Source organism: Cryptomeria japonica, chromosome 2 (assembly GCF_030272615.1).
Source record: "Cryptomeria japonica chromosome 2, Sugi_1.0, whole genome shotgun sequence".
Taxonomy (NCBI): Eukaryota; Viridiplantae; Streptophyta; class Pinopsida; order Cupressales; family Cupressaceae; genus Cryptomeria; species Cryptomeria japonica.
The window spans coordinates 201,489,491-201,516,301 of record NC_081406.1 but is presented as its reverse complement, the minus strand read 5'-3'; the positions used below and the strand labels follow the sequence as shown (position 1 = coordinate 201,516,301).

At 34.1% G+C, this 26,811-nt stretch overlaps 1 protein-coding gene across 4 annotated transcripts in view; it reads left to right on the top strand.

The window, feature by feature from the left end:
- LOC131046320 (methyl-CpG-binding domain-containing protein 2) overlaps positions 1–26,811 on the top strand; it is a 65,313-nt gene that overhangs the window by 12,067 nt on the left and 26,435 nt on the right. For 2 of the 4 annotated variants that reach the window (XM_057980027.2, XM_057980028.2), the window contains exon 3: positions 16,726–17,335. In XM_057980027.2, coding sequence (XP_057836010.2) covers positions 16,726–17,335 — 610 coding nt within the window. Of the gene's footprint in view, positions 1–9,551; positions 9,802–9,938; positions 10,016–16,725; positions 17,336–26,811 lie in introns of those variants that run through there. The other 2 variants (XM_057980029.2, XM_057980030.2) reach the window with 2 other exon arrangements.

Sequence of the window (26,811 nt, the reverse complement as noted above, 5' to 3'; positions counted from 1 at the left end):
TGTTTTCACATGTGACTTAACTGTTCATATTTATTGTTTCGGCTTCTGAGCAGTAGTGACGCACGCTGTGGGATCCATTATGCATGCAAGGGTCAAAAAGTACACATTTCAAAGCGTCCCATGATCCTTGCTTAAAGATGCCCCAATAACCGTGCACTTAAAATTGCCAATAGCTAGTAATTTGGAGGTTGGGCGTGTGAGGAGTGAATGGTTATTGGAACATGGGCAGTAATTGGTGCTCTTCACGTTGTGGGTGGGTAGGTTGACAAAGATCAATAGTGTATGCCAAAACATGAAAGAGTCCCAAGGATCCCTAGGCATCAACTCTATCGCTAACAATCGCATGGCTTATAGTAATATGGGACTACCCCTACTACAAATGAGGCACGCATACCTTACCCTTTGTGGGATCTGAACTTGTGACCTCTCTTTCAAGATCACAAGTTCTCCACCATTAAGCCAACTCAACTGCGCCACCAAGCTCTCCAAGAGAAAATAAGAGAGACTTCTTCATGGGGCATTTGTATGTTCAACTAAAAGAGACCATTTTATTAACTTATAATTACCATCCAAAGAATAACCTTCCACTATAAATTTATGTCCATTAGCAAGACTAGGTTTCCCTCAATGACAGTCTTTTAAAATTTAGCTTGAAATATCTATATAACTTCTAATAGATTCTTCAATCTTAAAAGACTATTTCAAGCTATTTTAAAACACTGTCATTGAGGGAAACCTAGTCTTCTATATAACTTCCATTAGCAATACTCCTACACATGTTATAGATCCTTTTATATATTTTACAATATTATGACTTCTCTTACATATTTTATAATATTATAGATTTTCGTGCACATCATTCAATGATATTAGATTCCTTCAATATACTTAAGATAATTCAAATAACAAAATATATCATATCAAAAAATGTTAAAATTCCTTTAAAAATAACCTCCATTTCATGAGATCTTCGAAACAAATACAAATATAAAATTTTAAAAACTATTTCAACACAAAAATAGTAAATCTTTTTATTGGAAAAATTATATAATAACAATAAATAAAACTTACAAGGTAACTTCCTTTACTCTAAATAAAGCTTCAGTAATATGTAATACTTTATGAAATTAACTCGAAATCCAAATACAGCCGTTTACAGACTTTCACAAGCATTTCCATTTCATTCAATTTGACCTTTGTTACGGCAAGAGTGAAAAACGCAGAGAATTGATTTTTTTCCTTTTGGCCATCAGCATATACTTTAGTTGTATAGATTTATCCTTTGAAAAATGAAATTAGATGGGTAAAACCGACAATTTTTTTGGGAAGAGTGAGCAGAGCAAGTGAATTCCACAATTACTAAAACAAATTAAAAAAAGAACGGCGGACATTCCCACGTCAACAAGATATGATTCCCTGGTATTTTGCTCCAGTTTACGGACATCATTCCTCCTTAAAAGTCTCCGCAGCTGTGTCCTCTGCAATAATTGCAATAAAAATAATTTAGGAGACCCGTATTTTCTTAAATGTAAATTTTGATTGGATTTTTGAAACATCAAAGGCTTGTAATCAGCTCTTAACTGGTATGCGTTGAAATGGATGGCGACGTGGAGCCGTACCTTCCCTAGCCTCAGCCCTCACTTGAGACCTTCGTGTTTTCTGTAAATTTTTAGTTTTCTTACACTTCTTTGTGGCAAATCTTACTACATGCTTCAAGTGTAATAATATATTTGTCGATTTAAACTTCTTTAATTGATCAATGCTGCTTACAAAGAAAATAACGGAATAAAGAATAACAGGTTTCACGGAACAATGTTAAACATAGCTGAACCAAATTCCAGTAGATACAAATAATACAACTTCAAATTTAATAATAACATACTTTGTCGATGTAATTACCAAGGCTGGGATTGTGATTTGATTTTTATTACCCAGGCCAATTGAATATACTTGTCGATGTAATTACCAAGGCCGAGATTGTGATTTGATTTTATAATTTTTTAATTGTTTACTAATTGATTGGTCGTTTTTATAATGGTTCCAACATAATTGCTGCGCTGGTAATGGGGACCGCCACCTAAACAATCAATATGATTCTATTGAAGAATTTGGCATTTAGCAATAGGCTATGTGGTTATGTCGACCATTTGAACATGAAAACATTAAATATTTTCGCAGATCACACGCCACATACGACATAATGGTACTCTTTCATCATTATGAAAGTTATGTAGCTGCAATTACTTTAATAGATTAAGTTGGACCTTTACATACGCAAAGCCATGGACATATAGATAAATTATAAAATATGACGGATACAACAGAAATTTTGGTGCTATTTTACAGATTTTCCCGTTATTTTCGATTTATTTATGTGTCAAGAAATATAAGAATTAAAAAGCACATGAATAAAAAAGTAGCTAATAATTGTATTTCTACATTTCTCTAAGAGAATTTTGTGTAATCAAAATATTATCTTGGACGCAAAATGTAACTTCAATTTATTTGAGATTTTTGTTCAAATTGAGATTTTAATTTATAAATGTATATCATTTTTCTTGATAAAGGAGGGGTAAAATTTTATTAACCACAAAGAAAATTACATAGCAAGAAACTCTCTCTTATCCATAATATTCTTATCCATAATATTCCAATTCTGCATTCAACCAGAGTAACTGTCTCTTATCCATAATATTTCAATTCTGCATTCAACCAGAGCCCATTTGACCAAACAGTGTGCTACTCTATTCAACTCCCTAGAAATATGAATAAAAGTATATCATTGTTATTATAGAATTCTTTAATTTTATTATCGAAATGTTTAAGTTTGTATATTTATTAGTGGATGATATCTTTGGATTCAATAATGTGAGCTTTATCTTTGGATCAAATCGAGAAATTAGATTTGATGTAATTACCAAAGCTGAATTTGTGACATGAAACAACAATGCCATTTCATGATAGACGTGGAACCAAGAGAAAATAATATTTCCCTCTATTAAAATTGAGTCGGGTTAATAGTTCTAAAAAAAACTTTCACTTGTGATTTTTTTTTAGGATGAAAATCTTATAATACTTTTAAAGTTTAGAATTAGGTTAAGTTTACATTATTATATTTTTTATATTGAACAAATCATTTTATAATTTATATAGGTTAAGTTTACATTATTATTTGAATTTTATATTGTGTGATGTTGGTTTTATGTAATCGATGAGATTTGATTTATAAGAATTGTTTGTGAGCAAATTAATAATTGTTTGATAGTAACTATAAATTTTAATGGTATTAATTTATTTTTTAATATTATCTATGTATGAGAATTTTATAGTCATATATTTAAGTAAATAATTTATTATATTTGTAAATTTAGATGTGAGATTTGAAAATGAGTTGGTTTTTTCTTTTGTCTTCTATGTAATGTAATTTATTGTTATATTGTTTTTGTTATTCATGTTGTTTCTTAGCACTATATATATACTCTAATTTTGAATTGTTAATGCAATCTTGATTGCTATCAATTGTTTATTAATTTTACTCAACCTTGTTTCAATATATTTAAAATGATATTGTAGTTATGTAAACAATTTTAAGACACAATTTTAAATAATTTGAAGGAAAGGATATTTTTACAAACTTGTAGGAAAATAATTATTTTAGATGATTTAAAGAAAATGGTATTTCATAAAAAGTTGTAGAAAATAATTTTTTTGACATTTTTTTAGTGACAAAGGAGAGAGAACTGAGGAGGATTTTTTGTCTAGGAATTCTTAGATTCAAAAGAAGAGTAGATAGATGAGAAGTAAGTTTTCAAACATACCCATTGACAACCATTATGTTTGTAGAAGGGTGTCTTTCATTTTGACATCACCTTCATTACATAAAGTTCATCATTTTTTAGACTTAAATGTTGTTGCAAGTCAAGCCTTTGAATCAATGAAATTGATTTTGAGAAGATCAAACCAATCAACATTTCATTAATGCATTTTTATTGACATAAAACTCACAATATATTAAATTACATATGCAAATCGAACCCTCTATTAATATAAAATTAATTTTTCATATATAAATATAAATTTAAAGTCATTAAAAAATTATTATGTTAACTTCTCTCAATCTATTATTCCATATTTTATTTTCCTTTGAACTTATAAGGTTAGGTTGTAGACAATTTAGTCTTTTCTATTTTATTATTTAACACAATACTTTTTCAATATTGTTATCTAGGGATAACGACATATGATCATGGTGAGTACACTTTCCCACTACTAACTCTAGAGAATAGTGTATCGAGACAACTTTGTGTGTTGCTACTAGGTGGTCGGTTGGCATTGTATTCCATAGTAACTATTTTAGAATTGGTATCTTTACGTACATTAACAAACCTTTAATCAAGGTAGAGTGGGGAATATGGTGTTTCAAATATATGGGTATGCATTTGGGGAGAGGATTAAATATGTCATTTTATTTTATTTTGTAAATTGAAGATGTAGTTGTGCTTTTTTAGTCTGCTTGAAAATATATAAAACTATTATATTAAATACTTGTATTTTTTATATTGCAGTTATTAATTTAATAAATAATAAGTAATGATTTTTTTATATTTAATTATTAGTATTTTTTAATAATATTTTTTATATTATTTAAAAAAATTTAATCATTATAAACATGATATTTTTATAATTTATAGGATTGTGTTGTATTGTTTTTGGAAAAAAAATATTTTCTTAATCAATAATTTTTATCACATTATCATAAATTATAGGAAAAAAAGTAAAGATTATTTTGTTTTTAAAAAGTTTTATTCAAATTAATATATTAAAATTTGTCAATCAACTTAAAAATAAATATTTATAATAATTATTTGTTGAACACAGTTTTATGTAATTTTGTTTCTTAGTGTAAAATTAGGAGACATGTATACTTCTTTATAATCCTAAAATTAAAAATAATAAAGAAAACACATATTTTATATAAGAAAATGTAATATTCAAAATTTGTATTTTTGAATCTATTGAAATTGTAGATTTCACTCCTTTTGATTCATATATAACATTAAAGAAATACAACCAACCTCCAAAATGCACTCCATACTTTAGAATTTCTTAGCTTATTGTAGAAGTTATATATCCTTTAGAATTTAATGTCATACTGCATTTTAATATTATTTAATATGCAAATGTAAGTGAGAATAAAAACAAATTGTATGCAAAATCATTCAACAATCTTTAAATTCCTTTGTGTTTGTGCATTTATATATAAAAACTACAATAGCGTCTTGTTCTTTATATGTGCATCTCTATTTTGTGTACATCACTTTCCTTTCGACAAAAGATTAGATAATTTATTTCTAGAAAATATGATACATTTAAGAACAAAACGCACCCAAAATCTCCTACAAACAAGTATTGAAGTTTGGATTGAAAGTTATCAAACAAAGGATTAATTATTTTTTGAGAGCTAATGGGAGTGGTAGTCTCAAGATAAAAACACTGTTTTGTTTACAAGATCTATGGAATTTAATGGAAAAAGAGTTTGCAAAGGCTGCAAACTAGACATCCTATAATGCTTAAGTATAGAAGGATCATTTCAAGGAAAATAGTAAGAAAGATAATAAGATGCAAGCCTTTTTTATAAGGGAATGGATGCATCAATTTTTCCAAGTCTAAGCAAACATTGAATATCCTACAGAATTCTTATCAAAGTACTAGCAAAGTAAAGTTGGCAAAATTATAAATGCTAAGAAGAGAGTTTGAAAATTTGCAAATGAAAGATTCAAAAGTGATAAATGATTTTTTTATTGGTGCAATCATGTGATTAATCAAGTAAAGTCTCATCGAGGACATTAGAAGATCAACGATTAATTGATTTTTTTTAAGGAGTCTATTGGTAAAGTTTGATCTTATAGTTTTTGCCATTGAAGAATGAAATAATTTGTCAAAGCTATTTGTTGATGAGTTAATGAGGTCTTTATAAAGACATGAACAAAGGTTGAGCGAGGCAATTGATTCCTTCATAAAACAAGTATTCAAATCATAAATATTATTTGAAGATGAGCAAAAGAGGAGAATTTCAACTTTCAACTTCAAGCTTTGAAAAAGGAAGAGGAACTTGTAGCAAAAATACAAGAGGAAGAGGAATTGCACTTGAAACACCAACTATTGAAATGGATGAGAATTTAGCTATAGGTTCCATGAAACAAGGGACAACAACTAGAATCATTCACATAAAGATTGAAGGTATGTCAAATCTCATGTCCAGTGTCATTATGAAATTGCTTGTCACTTATAATGTTTAGTACAAAATAATTTAGGTATTTAGATAGCTGTAGTAATTCTATGAGTGATAATAAACAAATGTTTGCAAACATTGATGAGTCTGCTAAATATTATGTGAACTTGAGGGACAATGGCAAAGTTTCTATTATGAGAAAAGAGAGCATTTTGATTAAGACTAAACAAGGTGAGAAGAATCATATTCTTGATTTAAAACATAATCTAATTAGCATTGGGCAACTAGTACAAAAGGGTTATAAAGTTTACTCTGAGAATATAACATTTGTAATTTTAGATAGAAGTGGGAGTAATAAACTAATAGCAAAATCTTCTATGACAAATCATAAGCTATTTCCTTTGAGGATAAATGATGGTTGTGGCATCTCATATTTGGTCATTTAAGTTTTAGTGTTTTAAATTTGTTGTACAATAAATACATAATGGAAGTAGTGCCCATGATAGAGTAGTTTATTAAAAATTGTGAAGGATATATTTTGAAAAACAACACAAATGCATTTTTTAATGACAAATTATGGAGAGGAAGAGCTCCTTTTGAACTTGTGCATTTAGAGTTGTGTGGGCATTCGAAAACTCCCTCCATTGACAATAACAAATATTTTATAACATGTATTGATAATTTTAGCAAGAAGATTTGTGTATATTTCTTAAGACAATAATAAGAGGCATTTGCTATTTTTCAATAGTTCAAAGCATTAGTGGAAAAATAAAGTAGACACTTCTTGAAATTTTTAAAGATAGACAGAGAAGTGTTTCTAATAAACTCATTATTTCTCCAATAGAAATGAAATAGAAAATAAATCACAATAAGATACACACCACAACATAATGGTGTTGTAGAAAGCCAAAATAGAACCATTGAAGAAATGATAAGTATTTTGAAAGTAAAAGACTACCGCATGAATTTTGGCTTAAAGTAGCAACATTTGTAGTATATTTATTGAATAGATGGCTTGCAAAAAGTGTTCATGTTGTAATTTCTCAAGAGGCATGGAGTAAAAACAAGTCTAATACGAAGTACACTTAAGAGTGTTTGTTTGCATAGCATATGCAAGGCTTAAAAAAAGGAAAATAGTTGGATGACAAAGAGGAAAATTGCATTTTTGTGAGATGTAATCAATCAAAAGCATATAAACTTTATAATCCAAGAATAAAATTGTTATAATCAATAGAGATATCAAATTTGATGAATTAAAGATGAATTCTTCTAATGGAAGTTCGATAACATCCAACAATAGCTCCAACACAATTAACAACCCTATTTCATCATCAATAACATCTTCTAATTTAAGGGGAAAATTAGCTCCAATGCTAACAAAAAATATGAGGCAACAAGTAATGAAAAAGAAAACGCACAATTTTGTTGATTTTTCTTTATTTGTTTAAGTTAATCTTGTTTGTCATGAATATACCAATTAAGAATGAAAGTGAGTTAGAAGTTATGGATGATGAGATTGAAACAATTGAGTAAATGAGACTTGTAATTTATTATCCCTTTTAGCAAGAAATATGTCATTGGAGTCAAATGGCTCTATAAAATAAAGTATAATGTAGATGTAAGATTGAGAAATACAAAGCAAGATTGGTGACCAAAGGGTATTTATAAAAAGTCTAAGTTGATTCCATTTCAAGAGACCTTTCTACCTGTAGCAAGCTTAGACACCATGAGATCTATTTTAGCAATTACATGCTGGTACAAATAGAATGTATATTAAATGGATCTGAAGTCAACATTCTTGAATGACATGTTGGAAGAAGAAATTTATGTGCAACCGCCATTTGATTATGAGAGTTTTGGCTATGAAAACAAAGTGTATAAAATGAAAATATATTGTATGGGCACAAGTAAGTGCTTAGAACTTGTTACAACCAAATTGATTCATATTTTTGAGCAATAGTTTTAGGAGCAAAATGAACCAACTATCTACATCAAAGTGAATAAGCAGAGTGAGATTTTGATAGTTTGTCTATGTGTTGAGGCTTTATTTTTATAGGCAATTTTGTCAATTGAGATGTTCAAATTAGCAACACAATGCAAGAAGTTTCCCCCTTCGTAAAATCTAATGACTTGTGAATAAAGATTGAAGAAAACAAGCAACTATATAATATGCCTATATTTTGTTAAGTATGTAGATGCTAATGTAATATTGAATGCTCAACTGCGCTCCTTAGCTTAATGTAAGTGAAGAATAATAGTTATTGATTCTTGGTTTAATGCAAGTGAAGAATAATAGTAATAGATTATTGGCTTAATGCAAGTGAGGAATAATAGTTATTGATTCTTGATTCTAGGTCTTGGATTTGTTGAAATAAATCAAGGGTTCTTCTTTTATACCAAATCGTAGAATCCAATTTAGAAATTCCACACTTCAAGTCTATATATCAATGACATTTCCATTTTGACTTTTATATTTTAAAGATCTTGATATCTATTTTACACAACAAACAAACAAACAAAATAGACAAATGAATCAAATGAAATTGAAAACCAATCTCAAAATATTTATAAAAATAAAATCAAACTTAAAAATTTATACCATTCTTAAATAAAAATATATTATTTATACACTAATTATTATATAAAATTGACCGAATCAAAATAAATTCAAATTGATAGAATCATAAATTTACAAATTTAACATCCTTTGGCCATAGTTTTAAACTATTGTTAAAATTTAACATAAATTGTAAAATAAATGACATGTAACCCCGTATACACCGTATGGTCTCAAGTACAATTTTCCAAGAATGTTCTTCTCCCTTCCATAACAAACTGTAGAGGTTCAAACAATGTTGCACGGGACAGTCTATATGCACTACAAACTTTCTGGAATAAATCTACACCTTACATTCTTTGGTAGAAGGCCCTTTCGAAATCGTGTACTGTGTGGTACTAGCGACCTGTCCTTCCCAAGATACCGTCTCTATTTTCATTGACCTTTTTCCCTCTCGGAGCCGTATGAATAAAAGATAATTCACTTGCTTTTAAATTTTTGTTTATGGGGGCACGTAAAATGAGGAACAGTTTCAGAATGTTTATAAATCCTATTCACACATACTTTCTCAAAACACTAATAGATAGTGATTTCAATCGATGTTACCCGCATAAGCCGGATGATTAGCGAAGAGTTCAAGCGAAGTTGAAAATTATGATTGTCACATCTTCACGACGCGTAACCAAATTTTCTGTTCAACGGCCGTTTTTAATCTACGTTCACGCATCCATTTTTAAGAGCAAATTGCCGGTAAAACATATGTCCCTTCTTGGGATTAGAACTCGACACCTCTTTACCCACCTCGATTATAATAATAATAATAATAACGACGATAAAATCATTACACGGTCAGTCGTTTGCCTGCCAGAGGCTCAAAGTTTAATTCGCATAGAATCCTTCGTCGGGCGGGGGCGTGCGAACAATTGTCTACGAACTTATGTGTCTACGAATTCATACCAGAGGCATGGTTTCTGTAGTATAATTTCGTCCTAAAGATTTGTGTATATGAACCGTAATTCTTTTGGTCTTGCCTTTGTTTTTTCAATATTTTCGTTGGAACGCTTTTCACAATATGCGCTCAAATGGAGGGCGATAAACTGTAGATTTTTGCGCTTTGTCTTTGTTTTGAATTTTTCCATTGGAACGCAGAAAGATTGCTTCAGTTTTGACTGTATGCGGTCAAATGGAGGGCGATAAGAAGTCGTGCGTCACACAACGTTCATCTGGTAAGTTTTGTTCCTTTCTAGGAACATTTTGTATATTTCAGTAGTTCGTTGTTGTAGAGACAGACCTTTGGCATTGTGGTCTTGAACAGTTCTGAAGCGTTTCTTCTTATTTTGGATATGTTCTCTAACGATTGAAGAAATAAACAAAGCAGGCGACTTTTTTTTTGTCTAGTCATGTCTCCTCTTGGAGAATCAGACCTTAAAAATCCTTTTCTAATGATGATATACTCCCTAAGATTTATCGTTGGACTTTAGTCCTCAGAAATAGAAATAGACAGTTCCATGCCAAGTAAAAGATTAGTTAAAAGTTTAAACAATTGAGTATGTTTAAGGAAAATGGGTGGCCCGAATTATCCGGGCCAATAGTAGTTCATGTAGAGGCTGTAGTGGGAGTTTCTTCAGCTGCTACCCCTTAGGAATGTGACTATATTCCAGACTGCTGTGGAGGACCTCCGTAGTTCTTTGGCCGGACAAGTGATGTTCGTAGATTTTGTCTCTCAAGCGCTCATCTGTAATTTAATCACTTTTAGCCATATATATTGTATATTTGGCAGTGGGTTGTCTCAAAGTAGGGACTGCAGAAGTTTAAGCTTCAGCTATTTCTGTAGGGCTTCTATTTGACTTATCTGAAAATGAATGTCAAATCTTGGAAGAAGGTCCGTGGTTCTTTGGAAAGAGAGGGTCATGTGTGTGGTTTTGGACATAAGGCTTTGGGTAAAAGTCTTTGTTGGGTTTGGGTTTGATTGGATGGCCTTCTCACGGAGTTGTGGTATTGGAAGCCGTATGTGATTTGGAATAAACTGTTAAAACTCGTGGCGGCTATATCGGTTTTCATAAGATGGCATATAGTTTCTAATTTCCCAAATGTTGATTATTATATGATCAAGTAAAGAAAGGATCTTTATGGAACTGAAAAGTGGCTAAGGCAAATTTGAATGAGTGATGTCTCAGGTTTGGGCAGTGTAATTTTATTTAATGAATCTGTTATGTTGTGGGTTTTTTCTGTTTCATACTGTCTGAACTTGAGCGTTCTCATTTCTTGTGGTGCTTCTAGTACAGAATTTGCAGTACAGAGCCCCAAAAAATCTCTCTTCCCCCAATGAATATTCCTGATGGTGGAAGGAGAGTAAACTTGGACTCCAAAACCTTTCACCCCCAGAAGCAGCTGTAGTGAAGTAGGAAAGGAAGCTGTATCTGCTTTATTGTCAAGATTTAAGATATAGTTTCTGACCTGAACTGGACGGTGGCCTAAAAGATAGTAGTGCACTCAACTTATGCAAACACTTGCACTACTTATCTTCTGAAGGACATCAGGATTTTTGATGTCGACAATATGTTCATGGACAATACTTTTGTTAAGCTGGAAACATTTCTTGCCTTGTGCTTGGGCTCGTAAGATTGCAAAAATGGATGTTTGGATGCCTGTGGATCTTGACTCCCTACAAGTATTTTCTTACAAAGAATGAGACCGGATTTGAGTGGCATAAGCAGGAGAATGGAAACATGGGTAAGGATGGGAATGAAATATTTTCTGGTAAATATTAATGGGTGTTTCGCTAGGTGGTGGCCTGACAACTACTTTTATCTTTACCTTTATAATATATAGTAATTTCAGCTTGGTAAATACTAATTATCATAATATGGGAAGTTGGTTCATTAGCAGAAGTGAATCCCATTTTTTGATAAGGGCAAATTTATTCCACTTCAGATTCTGAAAGATTCTACGAGAACGAGCTTTTAAGTTTTACCCCTCAATTTGTTTTTTTAAATATTTGGAGAAGCAGCACAAATTTTAAAATTATATGGTGGGCATTGTTTTGGGCAGTACCAAAAGCTCAAATTTGATCAGAGACATTCTAACTTGGCTTCTGAGCTGGAACTACAATACTCCTAACTCTTACCTTAAGGTTTTGGAGATTTTGGAACTACAATACTCCTAAGTTTTATATTCTAACTTGGCGCCTCTTTTAGGGTTATATTTGTGTCAAAATTACTTTTTAATTTTTGCTGCTTTTTATGCATATGATGTGGGGAATACCTCCTAGGGATGGCCATGGGATGTTGAGATATTTAGGGAAGGCTACAAATTCCACAACAAAAGGGATATCTCCAACACTTTCGGAGTTGGGGAGGGGTGGGGGTTGTACGGGAATGTCATCTGAACCCGTGGGTACACATACCTTTGGAACCATGAAAAAAGTTAATGAGGATGCTAAACTCTACCAAATGATTCCATACCTGTAGTTACCATATCTGCTTCAGTTGGGATTGTTCTGACTGTTATCTGGATGGATTTCTCTGGTTTGCTCTGCATTTTTTAATCACTGTAGAAATTATTCTGAACCTTTTTGAAGATTCTGAACTTCCAAATTTCTTTGATCCCCCAAATAAATCATTTTTTTGAACCTGGTAATCATGTCCATAACATCATGGCTATCATTACAGGCTATGATATTAAGCACAGAAAATGAATCCAAGGTTTCAAACCAATTTGTACTTCGATTGTTTATACCAATTTGTAATTCATCAAAACAAATTCCTCATCTATGACCAAAGTTAATTGTTTATGTTTTCAGATTTGAACTATTTAGCTTATGCACATACATTGGCAGAGGTGTTCAATTACAAAATCAAGTGATGAAAATGTAGAATTGAAGGTCTACATTGGAAAAAGACAAATTCTACAGAAAACACAAAAGTAATCAATGCATGAGTTACACTGGATAAACTCAGTATGGCTGAAGTGCTACTAATTGGGCCTTTGCCTCCAGAAATAACCAAAATAAAAGGTTACAGCTCTACTGTTGATCCTAACAAGGTCATTGTGGCTGATATCAGATGCCTGGAACAACATGTCAGCTTGTTCTGATCTCACTTCACTGTACTCTTTGCAAAATCCCTGCAACTTGCTGTCACCATTGAACTCCATGCCAGTTCCTTAGAAAGGATGCCATCAGATGTATTTATCTTACAAATTCATATCTTTTGACTTGTGACACAAAGTTCGATGTACATGAAAATCTAAAAAACAGGGAATTGAAGTGTTTTTCTCTGAAAAAGGCTGGTTTCCCTAATAGAAACCCCATACTTTAATTTTGAACCACAAAAAAATAAAATAACAAGGATGCCATGTTGTTGTGTAGCTAGGTCGGATCCCTTCTAGGGCCGACCTAGTGCACAAAATGCTAAGTGACCTGTTGGCCTTGGCATTTGAATATCTCAGTTGTATGAGTTCAATTTGGGGCAGGCCCTATTTGGGCGAACCACTTGTGTGTAACTTGTGATTAAGTTAATTGTAACTTGCAACTAAGGGAGACTCATATGTAACTTGTAATATATAGGTCTGACCCTATCCTTGGTGCAAAAAGCATATGGCCGACTTGAGGTCTATTAGGAAGTATTGATTCATATATATGCAAGGTCATGATTGCATCAATAACATGAATTCAAGAACATGAAGGACATGTAGTGTGCTCGGGGGCGACGATAAGAGCTTATCGTCTATGGTTGGGAAGGCAACAGATCTGATGTTTGTCTGTGGTTAACGAGCACCATAAAATTAACATGGTATCAGAGCGGGTTCCTTCTATAGAACCTAACCGCTTGAAGGTAGATCCTATGCTTTTGTGAGGAATCTGAAAACGGAGTTTCATAGTTTGGATTATGTGTATGTTTGGCACGCTTTTTGTGGTTATTGGCGCCGTGTGCGCCCCAGGAGCACAAAATTGCCGTCTGAAATTTTGACCTCAAGGCTTTCGCTAGGGTTGGAAACTACCATGGAAGATCTGGCTGTTGATAAGATTGTTAACAATGGCGAGGGCCTCGTTCTGCCGGAGTGTGCTGTGGAACTTTATGATGCATTGCACTTGTATTTGTCCTGGGCGGGATGGATGGCGTGAAGGTCTTCGTTATTCATATTTTGGAGTTGCTGAACGAGGGCCTTGGCAGGCGGGTGGAACTGGCTAAGGCTTATTTTAATGGGTTGAGTGAGTCCGTGAGGAAGTACTTCAAGGGAAATGGAGTGATTGCCAGTATGGAGCACTGCAACAACTTTGTGTATTTGGGCATTGAGCAAATCACTCTTGGTCGTGTTGGACGAATCAGAGATTGCATTCAAGGAAGGAAGATTGCTTGCACTTCTTCGTAGAGGAAGAATCAACATTCAGGGGAATTTTGACATATCGTCAGAAGTAACCTTGGATGAAGAGGTCAGAAGATTGATTTCAGCTTCAGAGGGAGCTTGTCGCTTCAGCTTCAGAGGGAGCCTAACATTTCAGCTTCAGAGGGAGCTTGACATTTCAGTTTCAGAGAGAGCTTGACATTTCAGCTTCAAAGGGAGCTACGCCATCATGAAAATTTTGTTAATGAGTTCTTCTCTGTGAGGGAGAAGTTCGAGGTGCAATCCCTTGTTAATGCATTCTTCTCTGGGAGAAGTTCGAGGTAAAAGCCCTCGTTCCACCCTCTGCGAGTAGGCATGGTGGTAATGCACCCTTCTCTGGGAGAAGGTTGAGGTGAAAGCCCTCTTCCACCCTCTGCAAGTAGGTATGGTGGGTATCATGGAAGAAATTCCATGATGTGCTTGTTCACCCTCTGGGAGTAGCTATGGTGAACGTATTATTCATGGGAGTAGCCATGGTGGTAGTCACTATGTGACTTGGTTATTCAGAAGGAATCCTCCCTAGCTAAGAGGGAGTGTTGTTGTGTAGCTAGGTCGGATCTCTTCTAGGGCCGACCTAGTGCACAAAATGCTAAGTGACCTGTCGGCCTTGGCATTTGAATATCTCAGTTGTATGAGTTCACTTTGGGGCAGGCCCTATTTGGGCGAACCTCTTGTGTGTAACTTGTGATTAAGTTAACTGCAACTTACAACTAAGGGAGACTCATATGTAACTTGTAATATATAGGTCTGACCCTATCCTTGGTGCCAAAAGTATATGGCCGACTTGAGGTCTATTAGGAAGTATTGATTCATATATATGCAAGGTCATGATTGCATCAATGACATGAATTCAAGAACATGAAGGACATGTAGTGTGCTCGGGGGCGACGATAAGAGCTTATCGTCTATGGTTGGGAAGGCAACATATCTGATGTTTGCCTGTGGTTAACGAGCACTACCATAAAATCAACATGCCAAACCCTACTAGATGACTCCATACATCATTGCTATCATCACAGGCTATTATCCAAATCACAGAAAATGTAGCTGAATTTTGAAACTGATTCATAATTATAGCTTGGTCATACTGATGTGTAATTCATCAAAATGGATATTTAGTTTATGGTTAAAATTAAATGTTATGTGCGGATTTCATGTATTCAGCTTATGCTTCTCTATTGATGGAGTTGTCCAATTACAAACTCAAGTAATGAAATGAAGAATTGAATGTTTAATGCTGGAAAGACAAATACATCAGAAAGCAGTCAATAAAAGACTTATGCTAGACAAAACATGCATGCATGGACACCATTTAGTTGGGCCTTGCCTCCATCCTGAATTTATCAAAATGCAAGGTTACAGCTCCAATATGAAAAATAGAATCCTAACTTCACTGAGAGAAAGCAGCAAATAAAAGACTTATGCTGGGACAAAATGAGCATATGTGAAACAACACTTAGTGGCCTTCATCCCAAATCACCAAATTACAAGGTTACAGCTTCAATATGAGAATAGAAATTGAACTTTACTAACAGCTCAAAGCGTGTAGAAATGCCTGAGCAGTTGATAGCTTTAGGACATTTCATGAATGTGCTTGCCAAATTACTATTAGATATAATCTTATACACCTGGCAAGTATACAGTAAAACGATCTGAAGTAGAGATCTGCATTTGCACAGGTATAATTTTAAATAAAAGAAATTCCAACCACAGACTCTACCATGTTTATTCAATGCTTAGCTTCAGGTACACAAATATAAAGATTGCATTTCATTCACACATATGAATAACCTTAAGGACATTCAGATATCGAATTATCTAAATGTGAGTATGTAAAACTGGTTGAAATTTTTTGAATGGCACTGAATATTTATGAAATAGCATTAAAAATAATCTGTGACCATTAGTTCCTGACTATAAAATTCTCTATTACTGGGTTTTACAAGAACCCTGGCTGAGCCCAGTGTGGATCAGGTTCTGATCTGGGTCTGGGTTTGCCCAGGGTTTTGTCCTGTGTCTCTGGATTTGGCATCAGATCAGATGTACCTGGATTGACTCCAGAGCCCCCTGGTACAAGACCTCAGTCATACTTGGGCAGAATCCAGAGGCCTTGAGTAGGACCCTGGGCAAACCCAGTGAGAATCTACCTGGGACTTGAAAAAATATTTTTTTAATGGAAAAACAAAAAGTAAGAAAATTAACCCTAACAACTTTGCTATTCTCAATCAATCCATTTATTTACTTATGTGTATTTGCTTTGCTGATATTTTTAGCAAAGCTATTATCTCTTTTGTTAATTGCAGTGTATTAGCATTGAGCAACTTACATTGTTTTCAAGATACTGCAGTACATTAATTAATGCATGCTTTTTGTTAATGCGAAGCGCAGTTGTGCTTTAGAAGCAGCAGTATAAGGATTCTTCTCTATGAATTTGTGTAGGTTATGCCTTTAGTCTAGATGGAAAAAAGCTACATCTGTATATTTTGGATATTTTATGCATCTATTGAAAATACATGAGATGTACTCAGCTTAAGTAAATTGCTGTTTACAGGGAAATCTCGTTTGGCCAACCTACGTTTGCACTCGAATTTGCCATTGCCTTTGGCAAAGCAGGAAACAGTTGACTCTGATGAAGTTCAGTTTCCAACAAGACCAGACCCATTTGTTCCAACATCTAATGAACTTGTTCCCTATCAGGAAGGCGGTTGTACAGATGCATCTTCATTGGAGTATGCTCCATGTACAGAAGTATATAACTCAGGGAGAGATGATTATGAAGAACAGGATATTCATTCGTTCTCAGATCCCACTAATAACCAACAAGTTTCCTTGGATGCATCATCGAGGACCAGAAATTCTTCTAAACGAGTTTTACCTGCTGTAGGGGAGTTTACAGTTCAGTGTGCAAAATGTCTCAAATGGAGACTCATTCCAACTAAGGAACAGTATGAAGCAATTCGACAATGCATTCTGGAATATCCATGGGTATGTGAAGATGCTCATCCCTGGTGTCCAAATGCATCATGCAATGATCCAGGTGATATTGAACCAGATAATAGCAGGCTTTGGGCAATTGATAAGCCAAACATTTCTCAGCCTCCTACAGGATGGGAACGACTACTTGTCCTTAGAGGTGAAGGTGCCTCCAAATTTGCTGACGTGTATGTATCTTTCCTCTGTTGATGTGTTCACTTACCATTTTATCAATCAACAATGGGTTTATCTATATTGTCTTGTCTAATTAGATGATATTATGTGTTGGCTTATCAGTTTATCATTTGTTTATTTAGTCACTGAATGAAATTTTAAAATGTTTAAAATCTTTTTCTCTGGAGGATAGTATGTGACTTAGCAAAAGATTTTATACTTTCTTATATTAATTAATGTCTTCAAGCATACACATTAGAATACAGAGTGGTTTTAGGTCAATGTAACCTGGGGACGTGTCCTCAGCCTGAAAACCCCCGTCCCAGTCCCCAAATTGCCAAGAATTTAGAGGGGACATCCCCGAAACAGGGGGACGTCTGCCCTAGCTGGGGGGACGTCCGTACATCCCGGGGACGGTTGGGGATGGCTGGGACGTCCCCAATCCGTCCTGGGGACGGCGAGACGTCCCCCACATCTAAGACTAATAAAAAATATTAAAAAAATAAAAAATGTCGTGTTTTCAATTTTTTTTATATAATTTTCTAATATGGGCCCCTCTTAATTCAAATTGTTATTAAAAAAATCAAAAGGCAACATTAATTAAATTTTAAATTTATTAAAATTTAATTCATATCAAACGTTTAAAATTAATTCATATTATAAATAGAAAATATTAAATTGTTAAACATTTAAAAATTTAAAATTAATAAATAATAAATTACAAATAGGAAATCAAAATAATAAAATATTACTTCATTAGTACTATTTTGATTTTCATATCATGATTGATAATGAAACTATATGGCAGCAGTGTAGCCTTTGGGCATTTTGACATTTTGAATGTTATTTCTTTAATATCTATTATGATATGCATATTGACAATGTGAATGAATTGAAATTCTGAATTATGAATGCATAATTGCATATCGAGTATTGACAATGTTGTATGTTCAGAATTTACATTCTAAAATGTTTTCATAGTATCATACACATGCTATCTCCATGTTTTCATATGAATATAATGTATATATGCATGCTTTATGCATGTTTTCATATGAACATTTAGAATTTTCCTATATATTTTAAATTTTCCCTATATTTTATATAGATGGAATATAGAAAATATGAAAGAACCGTAAATAGATGTGTCTTTAAACATGTGACATTTAGTTGCCATATCTGAACATATCATATTAATATTTTAACTTCAGTCTGGCTCTATTTCTAAGTTGATATGGATGATGGGCCTCTATGATTGGCTTAAACTTAGGCCACAATACCAATTAAATTTTTTTGGGAACTTCTCTATTGTGATGCTTCCCTAGGCAGTCACTTTGTGTAAAGACCTTTTGCAGTGAGCATTTCTTCAATGCAAATGTGGTGCTTTGCGGATAAGGTATTCCTCTAATGCTGATTTTCCTGCTTTTCTGTGACATTGTCCAGCAAAACGTTCACCAATCCTACTTTGAAAGGATCTACATGTCTCACCAATGTATGGGTGACCATAGAAACATGGAATAAAAGACATTACTATGTTGATTTGTATTGGTCGGAAACTTTCTAGACTCAAGCATTTTGATTATTGTGTTCAAGGAAGGGAAGGCATCTGCATATTTTCTTCACTCTAAAACCTTTGATAGTTAATTTGAAGTATCCCCAGCATGGCATAAAATCTTCAGGCAAGCTGTTTGAGTCCTCATCATATCAACAAGGTTCTGGATCCCTTCTTGCATTCCGGAAAGCTCTTTTAATTTGCCTCCCCTTAAAGCTATTACTTGTAAGAACATTCACAAGACCATGTTTTCGTGCTCAAGATCAGCTTGATATGATGTTCTTTAGGTCTAGTGGAATGGTTTAAAGAGCATTGGATGTCTGAGATAGGTGTTTATGTGAAGTACCTTACAAATATGATTGTGGGAGTTTCTTTTAATCAGTAAAAGTTGACAGGAGTCTGAATATATTGTATATGTTTTTGCCTTAAAGGCTAATAGGTTTCTTTAATCACCTTGCCACTAAATAGTTTGCCATACCAATGTAAGAAAATTAAACAGTGGCAGTGAATCATTTTGCCGAATGCATCTGTATAAACATAAACTAGATGGGAGTGCTGTCTCATGGAGGTAAGTAACACAATTAGCATGGTTTCCCCATCTTAGAAATGGTCAATAGAGAAATCTAACAAAATCTTGTAATCTTTTAGTTTAGTGAAATGGAATTATTAGCTCGGTAGTCTTTCTTATGATGTGTTTATTCTAGTGTTACAAAACTCGGACTCGGCCTAGACATGGCAAGCTGATTTTTGACTCAGACTCGGATTTGGTGCCCAGACTCGGCACTTTGAAAAACCCAAGAAATATCAAAACAAAGGCTATAAGTCTATGGCTAAGAGGAGCCTATATCACTTGGTCCCCCCAGCCATCTTGCATGTGCGTCTAAGATAGATCCCTGGATGATGATGCAGCCATGATACATGTCTGTGTCTTAGTCTCAGTGACATCCACACCAATATCCAAGGGGTCTCCTTGTGCTCTGTCCTCCTTTGGCTCCTGCCTCTACCTCTCGATCCACCCAATCAACCCATGCCAAGTCATTATTGCTGAAGGCTTCGGAGTTTTAAGTTTTTAAATTTCTTTTTGCTTCTAGTTGTACTACAGAGTCTTGGCCACGGGACTCACCAAGTCTGGTGAGTCTTGTAGATTCAGCAAGTCTTGCAAGACTCGCCTAGACTTGAGTCTTGGGTCCCTGGGCCTCTTTTGACCTAGCTCACCTGTATACTTGCCAATTCTGAGGGAGTCAAGGAGAGTCTTGCAACTATGGAACATTCTTTCTCTTGTTCTCTTTTGGCATTAGCTTCCTAATTTTCATTTTCACCTTCTTTATCTGAGCTACATCCTATTCTTCCAATGCTACAATGTTAACTGTTTTTGCCATGATGAAATGCATAACTGTCAAAAACATAAGAATCTAAAATAAATTATTTACAATGTTAAAGAATGGAAAGAAAATAGTAACACCTATTTATATTGATAAGTAATCACTGCATCCCTCATTTGCCATTCTATTTCTCGAGTTTTCTAATAAGTGGTTCAGAAATGTTTTTTGAATACCTTTTCCATGTTTGGCTAATTTTTGTACTCAGGGGAAGAAAAATAAAAGTCAAGGCTAGTTTATTCTTACATTTCAAGTTTAAAATTTTTTAGTGAAAATTTTGAACACTAATGGGTTTTTTTCTTTTACTTATACACCATTGAGGTTTCAGTATGAGACATTGCATCACCCCTAGAATGGTATGCTGTGTTCAATGATGATAGCACTTGTCTACTATTTTAGGACCAATTTTAATTTTTTACATAAATCCACTTATGTAGAAGTAAAATAATTGCTTAAAAAATCTTACTGGTTTCTTTTATAATTTTTTTTAATGTTTTATATTTATTTGATTATTTCTAATCACTGTGCACTATATTCAACATGAAATGCAATATTCAATTTTTAACTTTTAGTTATGTGATCTTTTGCCCACTTTTTCATGTTTGAAACCCAAGTAATTGAATTCTATTTACACTTTGCTAGAAAAAACATACTTAGGAAGGGAAAACACATAGTGGATGGAAATAAGGAAGACACAAGTATAGATCTAATATCTAAACACTTAGATTGACTTGAAATGGAACATGACAATGATCCTATGCCAATTGACATATTAATTTTAACATAGTTGAAAAACTCGTAGAGTACTTGCAAAATTTGTGAGCCAAAAGTCTTGGTGAGTTACTCGCCTAAAAACTTGCTAGTGATTTTTTGAAAAAATTGTAAAAAACTCACACTTAAAACTCATTGTTTTTAATGAAAAATTTGCCTAAAAGAGTATATTGTTTTTTTCAGTCAATGTTAAATTTTGCGTTTTTAAAACATTTTTATAAACAAGCAAAGTTGCCGGAAACTCCTTTGTCCCTCCCTGGGAACATGTATCCCCATATCCGTTCCCGTTTCCAAAATGGATATGTATCCGATACAGCTCGGATACACGTCAAATATTGTAACCACACATGCCCAAAAATCCTTGATTTCCATCCATGCTAGATACTAATGTGATTTGATTTTTTTTTTAAATTGACGTAAATCTTCCTAAATTTAATTTTAAAAAACTTCATTCATGCATTTTTAAAAAAAAATTGACATTAACAAAACCGACACCAAATGAGAAAGACAAATGAAATGTTTTTGTATTTCAGTGACCCATTTTTTGGGTTATCTTCCAATGCAACTCTACTAATTTTGCATATTGTAAAATGTCAAATCAACTTATCATTTGTTTATGTAGCAATTATGTGTCTATATTGCTTTTGAAGTAATGAAAATCTCCTCAAATAACTTATAAAATTGTGTTAAATATATGTGTATGTGTTTTTTTATGAATGACATATCCAGTCGTATCCATATTGGGGGTCTTAAAAAATAACCGTATCCGTATCCATGCAACTTTGAAAACAAGAAAGTGCCAAACACCTAATTTCTCTCTTAAGTGATACAATTATGAAAATGATGTGTGCCATCAATGTGTGGTTTTGAAGGCCTTAATTTTGCTTGGTGGCATGGGCTCTACCCCTTAACCTCGACCTATATCATGACAAGGGGCAAGCTAGGGGCATTGCCCCCGAATATCGCAAGGGGTTCTGCCCCTCAATCACGTTGGGGGCAATTGCCCTTATACCCTCACAAGGGGCACTGCTCCTCAACCTCGTTGGGGGTCTCACCCCCAAACCCCCATGAGGGTCACTGCCCATCGACCCTGTTGGGTGCATTGCCCCTAGACCCTCATGATGGCATTGCCCCTCACCTCCATTGGGGTCTATGATATGTATTAAACTCTAATTTTGATTTATATATGACGTAAATCAATAATATACTCTACAAATTTAGTTATTCCTAAGCTTTTGGCAAGTCTCGGGTTCTTAAAATCTTTTGGCCTGCCAAGTCTGAGTTTTCCAACTATGAATTTTTGTAGCTTTCCTTTGTATGTTTGAAGTTAGTTTGAGACATTCTTGGATAAAGTAGCCCATTTCCTACTCAATTGTGGGGCAAATGTCCCAAAAAACAAAAAGTAACATTCATTGATGCTTGGGCTTGGAGCATAATATTTGATGCATATTATTATTTTGTTTAAATAGATGAGATAGTAATTTTTCAATATTTTTAATATTCCTTGTATGGCCCAAGCTGTACTAAACCAAGGGTAAAAATTTTTTGGCCAACCCCTGTAACTTTTCCAAGAATGCCAACTTAGAAAATTATTGATAAATTCAAATTAAGTCAATGTTTTGCTCGTTACCTTCACAACAAGATCTACTATCTTTTAAGAAAGTATATAGGACAACTGTAAATTTTGAATCCTTTTGAGAACACAAAATGCTGTAATATGTCTAAGATATTTACAAACGTGGAAGGCTTTAGCGATCTCAAGTAGTTCACTATCTGTAATCTCCCCTTCCTAATTCGCCCTAGAATTGTAATTGCAACAAGTTAGGGTTAGGGTTACTTCTTAACAAGTAAAATATCTCTTTGATAATGTGATCCTGGGATTTTTAATCCTGCAATCACATCATGAACAACATATGCGCGCGCACACACACACTCACACATATTAAACATTATGGTTAAGTATTATTGCAGACATCCTTCATGAATAATCTATGGTTAGAGCAAGGAAATTATATATTCATCATTACACAGCAAGTCTGATTTGTATGTGGGATCTCCGTCATTTAAGATATGGAATAAGGAGGCATGGTAGGGTGCCTTAAGACAGCCATTTCTCCCTTCATGCAATCCCCCTCCATTCTTCCATGGCTGGAGATCCTTGAGTTTATCAACAATCCCTCAACGTGGGGGTTGCCAAATCAACTTCTTATGAATTTATGATTCCTGCTGATGTATTCGAAGATCTCTTATTGTTCGATGATCCTGAAGATGTATTGTTCTATGATTGCCGATATGTCTGCTGATGTGTTTTTGGATGATTCCTCCATCCACATATAATTTATATAACACATAGATGTATCAAGTAATGGATTTTGCATACCACACAAACTTGTTTGTGCAATTGAGTATCCTTGCTGATGGGTCGATGCCTTCCCTTGGTGCTGGAAGGGTCTCTTACATCTTCACTAGTTATTGGAGAGTCACGACCCCTCCCCATGAGTTGTGTTGTTAGTGAGGGAGACATCCTTTGACTGCTGCCCTTTCCAAAGTTGTATGAACTAATCAAGGGAGATTGCATCTTAACTAACCAACCCCTTGAACCCCTTGACGAATCTTAATTAACCAATCCCTTTATAAGTTAAATTGCTACATGATCAATCCTGATTTTATGTGATAGGCGATTGAGTATGTTGTTCTGATTTTATGAAATTGTGAAGTCTTACTCTGTAAGACAATTTCATATTCAAGTCAGCTAAATTGGATGGGTGATGATCTGAACTCATACTTGAGTCTGGTATAATTGAATCTCCCCCTTTTTGACCGCAGAAGTAAGATCATTGCAACATGACTTCAAGGCTGCTTGAAGATGCTGCTTGTGAAATGGATATCGGATTGGGGGCATGACACTATCATTTGTGGCAGTGGCTTCTCTTGTAATATGAAGTTAGTTAGGTTCAATTCTTGCATTGGTAACAAGAAAGCTTTAGTTTTTTGTTTTGTAAGTGATGAAGTCTTTTTGCACCTATATTTGATCCATTTGGATTAGGACAGTCAAATCATCATCAGTTGAATGAAATCCGAAATTGGAAACAACAAAAAACACGTGGTTTTGTCTATAGGGCAATCTGCTACAGCAAATTTTGATGCTACTGGAGTGGAAATGAAGCAGTGACCTGACCAAAACTGGAAGTTTTGTTGTGACCCACAAAAAAAATGGAATGTGAAACAGAGAGTCTGATGTTTGGAACTCCTGATTCTAAATTGAACTTTCCCAGCGTACGGAAAGGTTTCAAATATCTGAAGGGGATTTGACAAAGCTAGTTGGGGGGTTAGGAGGATTTATGGAATCTTGTATGTGGTGATAAAAGGAGAATTTGGTTGTAGAAGATTGTCAGAGCTTGATGGTGAGAATTTGGAGCAACAAATTGGTTGCATCCACTTTGTTCTTGATAAAAACATTAATAGCTAGTCAGACATTTGCCACTATAACTGGTTTCTCTCTCTAAGGGGGTTTTTCCAAGATAGAGGTTCTCTGAGATATGTGTGCATTTTTTGCAAATTTCAGATATTTATTTGTTTCTTAACATTACATTCTTGCCTCATAAACTATTTCTTTGTTTCTTAGCACAATATGCTTGCCTCATAAACTATCATTTGCAATTTTCAATTAGGCTAGTAGTTAACTTAATGATTTTCATAGTTTCTACATAATGTTTGATGAATGTATGGATCAATATTCCTTATTTACATATCAATTTAATTGCTAATGGCTAGGAAGAGATGAACTCAGCTATGGCTGTTGACTTGCTTATTTAGATTTTCCAATGTTGATCAAACATCCAAAATTTCTTGTTGGGTGATTGAATTTGAGGGATTTTTCGAAGAGATCTATATATTGTTGGTTCATGTTCAAAAGAACATTATTGCCTTACTACACATGGGGTTGTGTTAGTTTAGACACTAAACCACTAAACCTAACTTTATTTGTTGCCTTGGTCCACAAAAACAAAATTTTAGAAGTTCAGTAACTTTAGAGGAAAAGTTAACCAAAGTTTGGAATCTGGGAAAGGGTTGGAAAAGTTGAAAGTTATATATAAAACATCTTAGGATTTTCAAAAGGGTTGGAAAGGTTCAAAGTTTTATATAAAACATCTTTGTAATTTCAAAAGGGTTGGAAAGGTTCAAAGTTATATACAAAATAGAGGTTTAAGCATAATCACAGAAATATAGTATAAAAATGATGATAAAAGAAATATATAATGCAATATTTGCAGTATTTCAAAGTTCCATACATTTCACTATCACAATATTTAGAACACTCAATCTCAAGTCCCCATGAACTAGGTCCAAGGACAATTAGGCTCTAAAATAAAAAATCATTTCAACTAGGATCTAAAATGACAATTATTCCATGTTACATGGGGACACGTCTCCCCAACATGTGCCCCTATCCGCTATCTTGTCTCTGAGACATGAAGATGACAGGATCTTGCTGCTTGTTAACAATTTTGAGGACCCATCTTCAAATTGATTCCTGGTTGATCTCAATATCTCAATGATGTTTGTTTGTCCCCAATACAGATGGGGACATCTGTGACATCCCTCGACTTTTTATCCAAGTGCTCTCCTTTTATTTGATAAAACAGGGACATTTTTGTTACCAGGAAAAGAGTGACATCCCTTGAGCATCCTCAGCACATCCAAGCTTCTCCTTTCTATTGCATAAAAAAAAATGTAGTATTTTTATTCAAAAAAAATCAGAACAAAGAGTATGGAGGGCCCACAAGCCTTCCCATCCATTTAATAAAACTCTAAACCCTCATATATGTAAGTCACCAACCATAGCAGCTCACAACTACCACAATCAATTTACAGTTTTGCATTTTGCTCTTGCAGCTGGGAAGAGGAAGAAAAGATCAGTGATTGTCAGCATTTGCCATCTTTGAGTGTGTGATTGCTGATTGTAAGCTACAATCACCATGGCTGAAATAGGTAGGATTTTTTATTTGTTCTCTTTTTAAAGTTTTCTTCAAAAGATATTGGGCATTGTTTTTGCTTTCTTTAAAAAAAAAAATTGGTCACATTTTTACTTACAAATTAAAATGAGCAGAATGGGCTCTTCCAATGACGAGAATAAGGTCGTAGAAGTGAATGTAAATGAAGTGCTGGGGGCCCCTATGAGTATGTGAGTGCTGTACGTAACCCTTTTGAATATCCTTCAACTATTGTAAATAGTTCATGCAAAAGGGCCATTCAAGTCCACAATACCCTTGTTTCTTTTTTTGACTATCTGAATAAAAGGCCGAAAAGTTCAGATGGTAGTAGACACTGTCTGTTTAATATATGCTGTTTACCTCACTGGGTAAACAGGAAGAATACAGAAATCGAACAGCAATGCACAATGCAAATACAAAAGAAGTACCAGAATAAGCTTGCCATTAATGTCAAAAGATGTTCATATTATAATCTGTCGTCCACATTACATGTCCTCCAACACCCGGAGGTGGTACAATATATGACAGCCGAAGGGGTGCGACACAACCGTCGCGACTCCAACTACCTACCCGTCGGCTAACTAACTGACCGCCGTAACACATTATTACCGACGACAACATAAACATAACAACATAACATAATGATTATTCCCGACAACATCATCCCCCCCAAGAAAAGAAGTCGACTCCGACGACTTAATATGAAATAGAGATGAACGGCAGGAACTACTGACGCCAGTCGGGCCCGGATCTTATACACTTGCTGCGTCCTCGCCTGAAAACCCTTTTCTGCT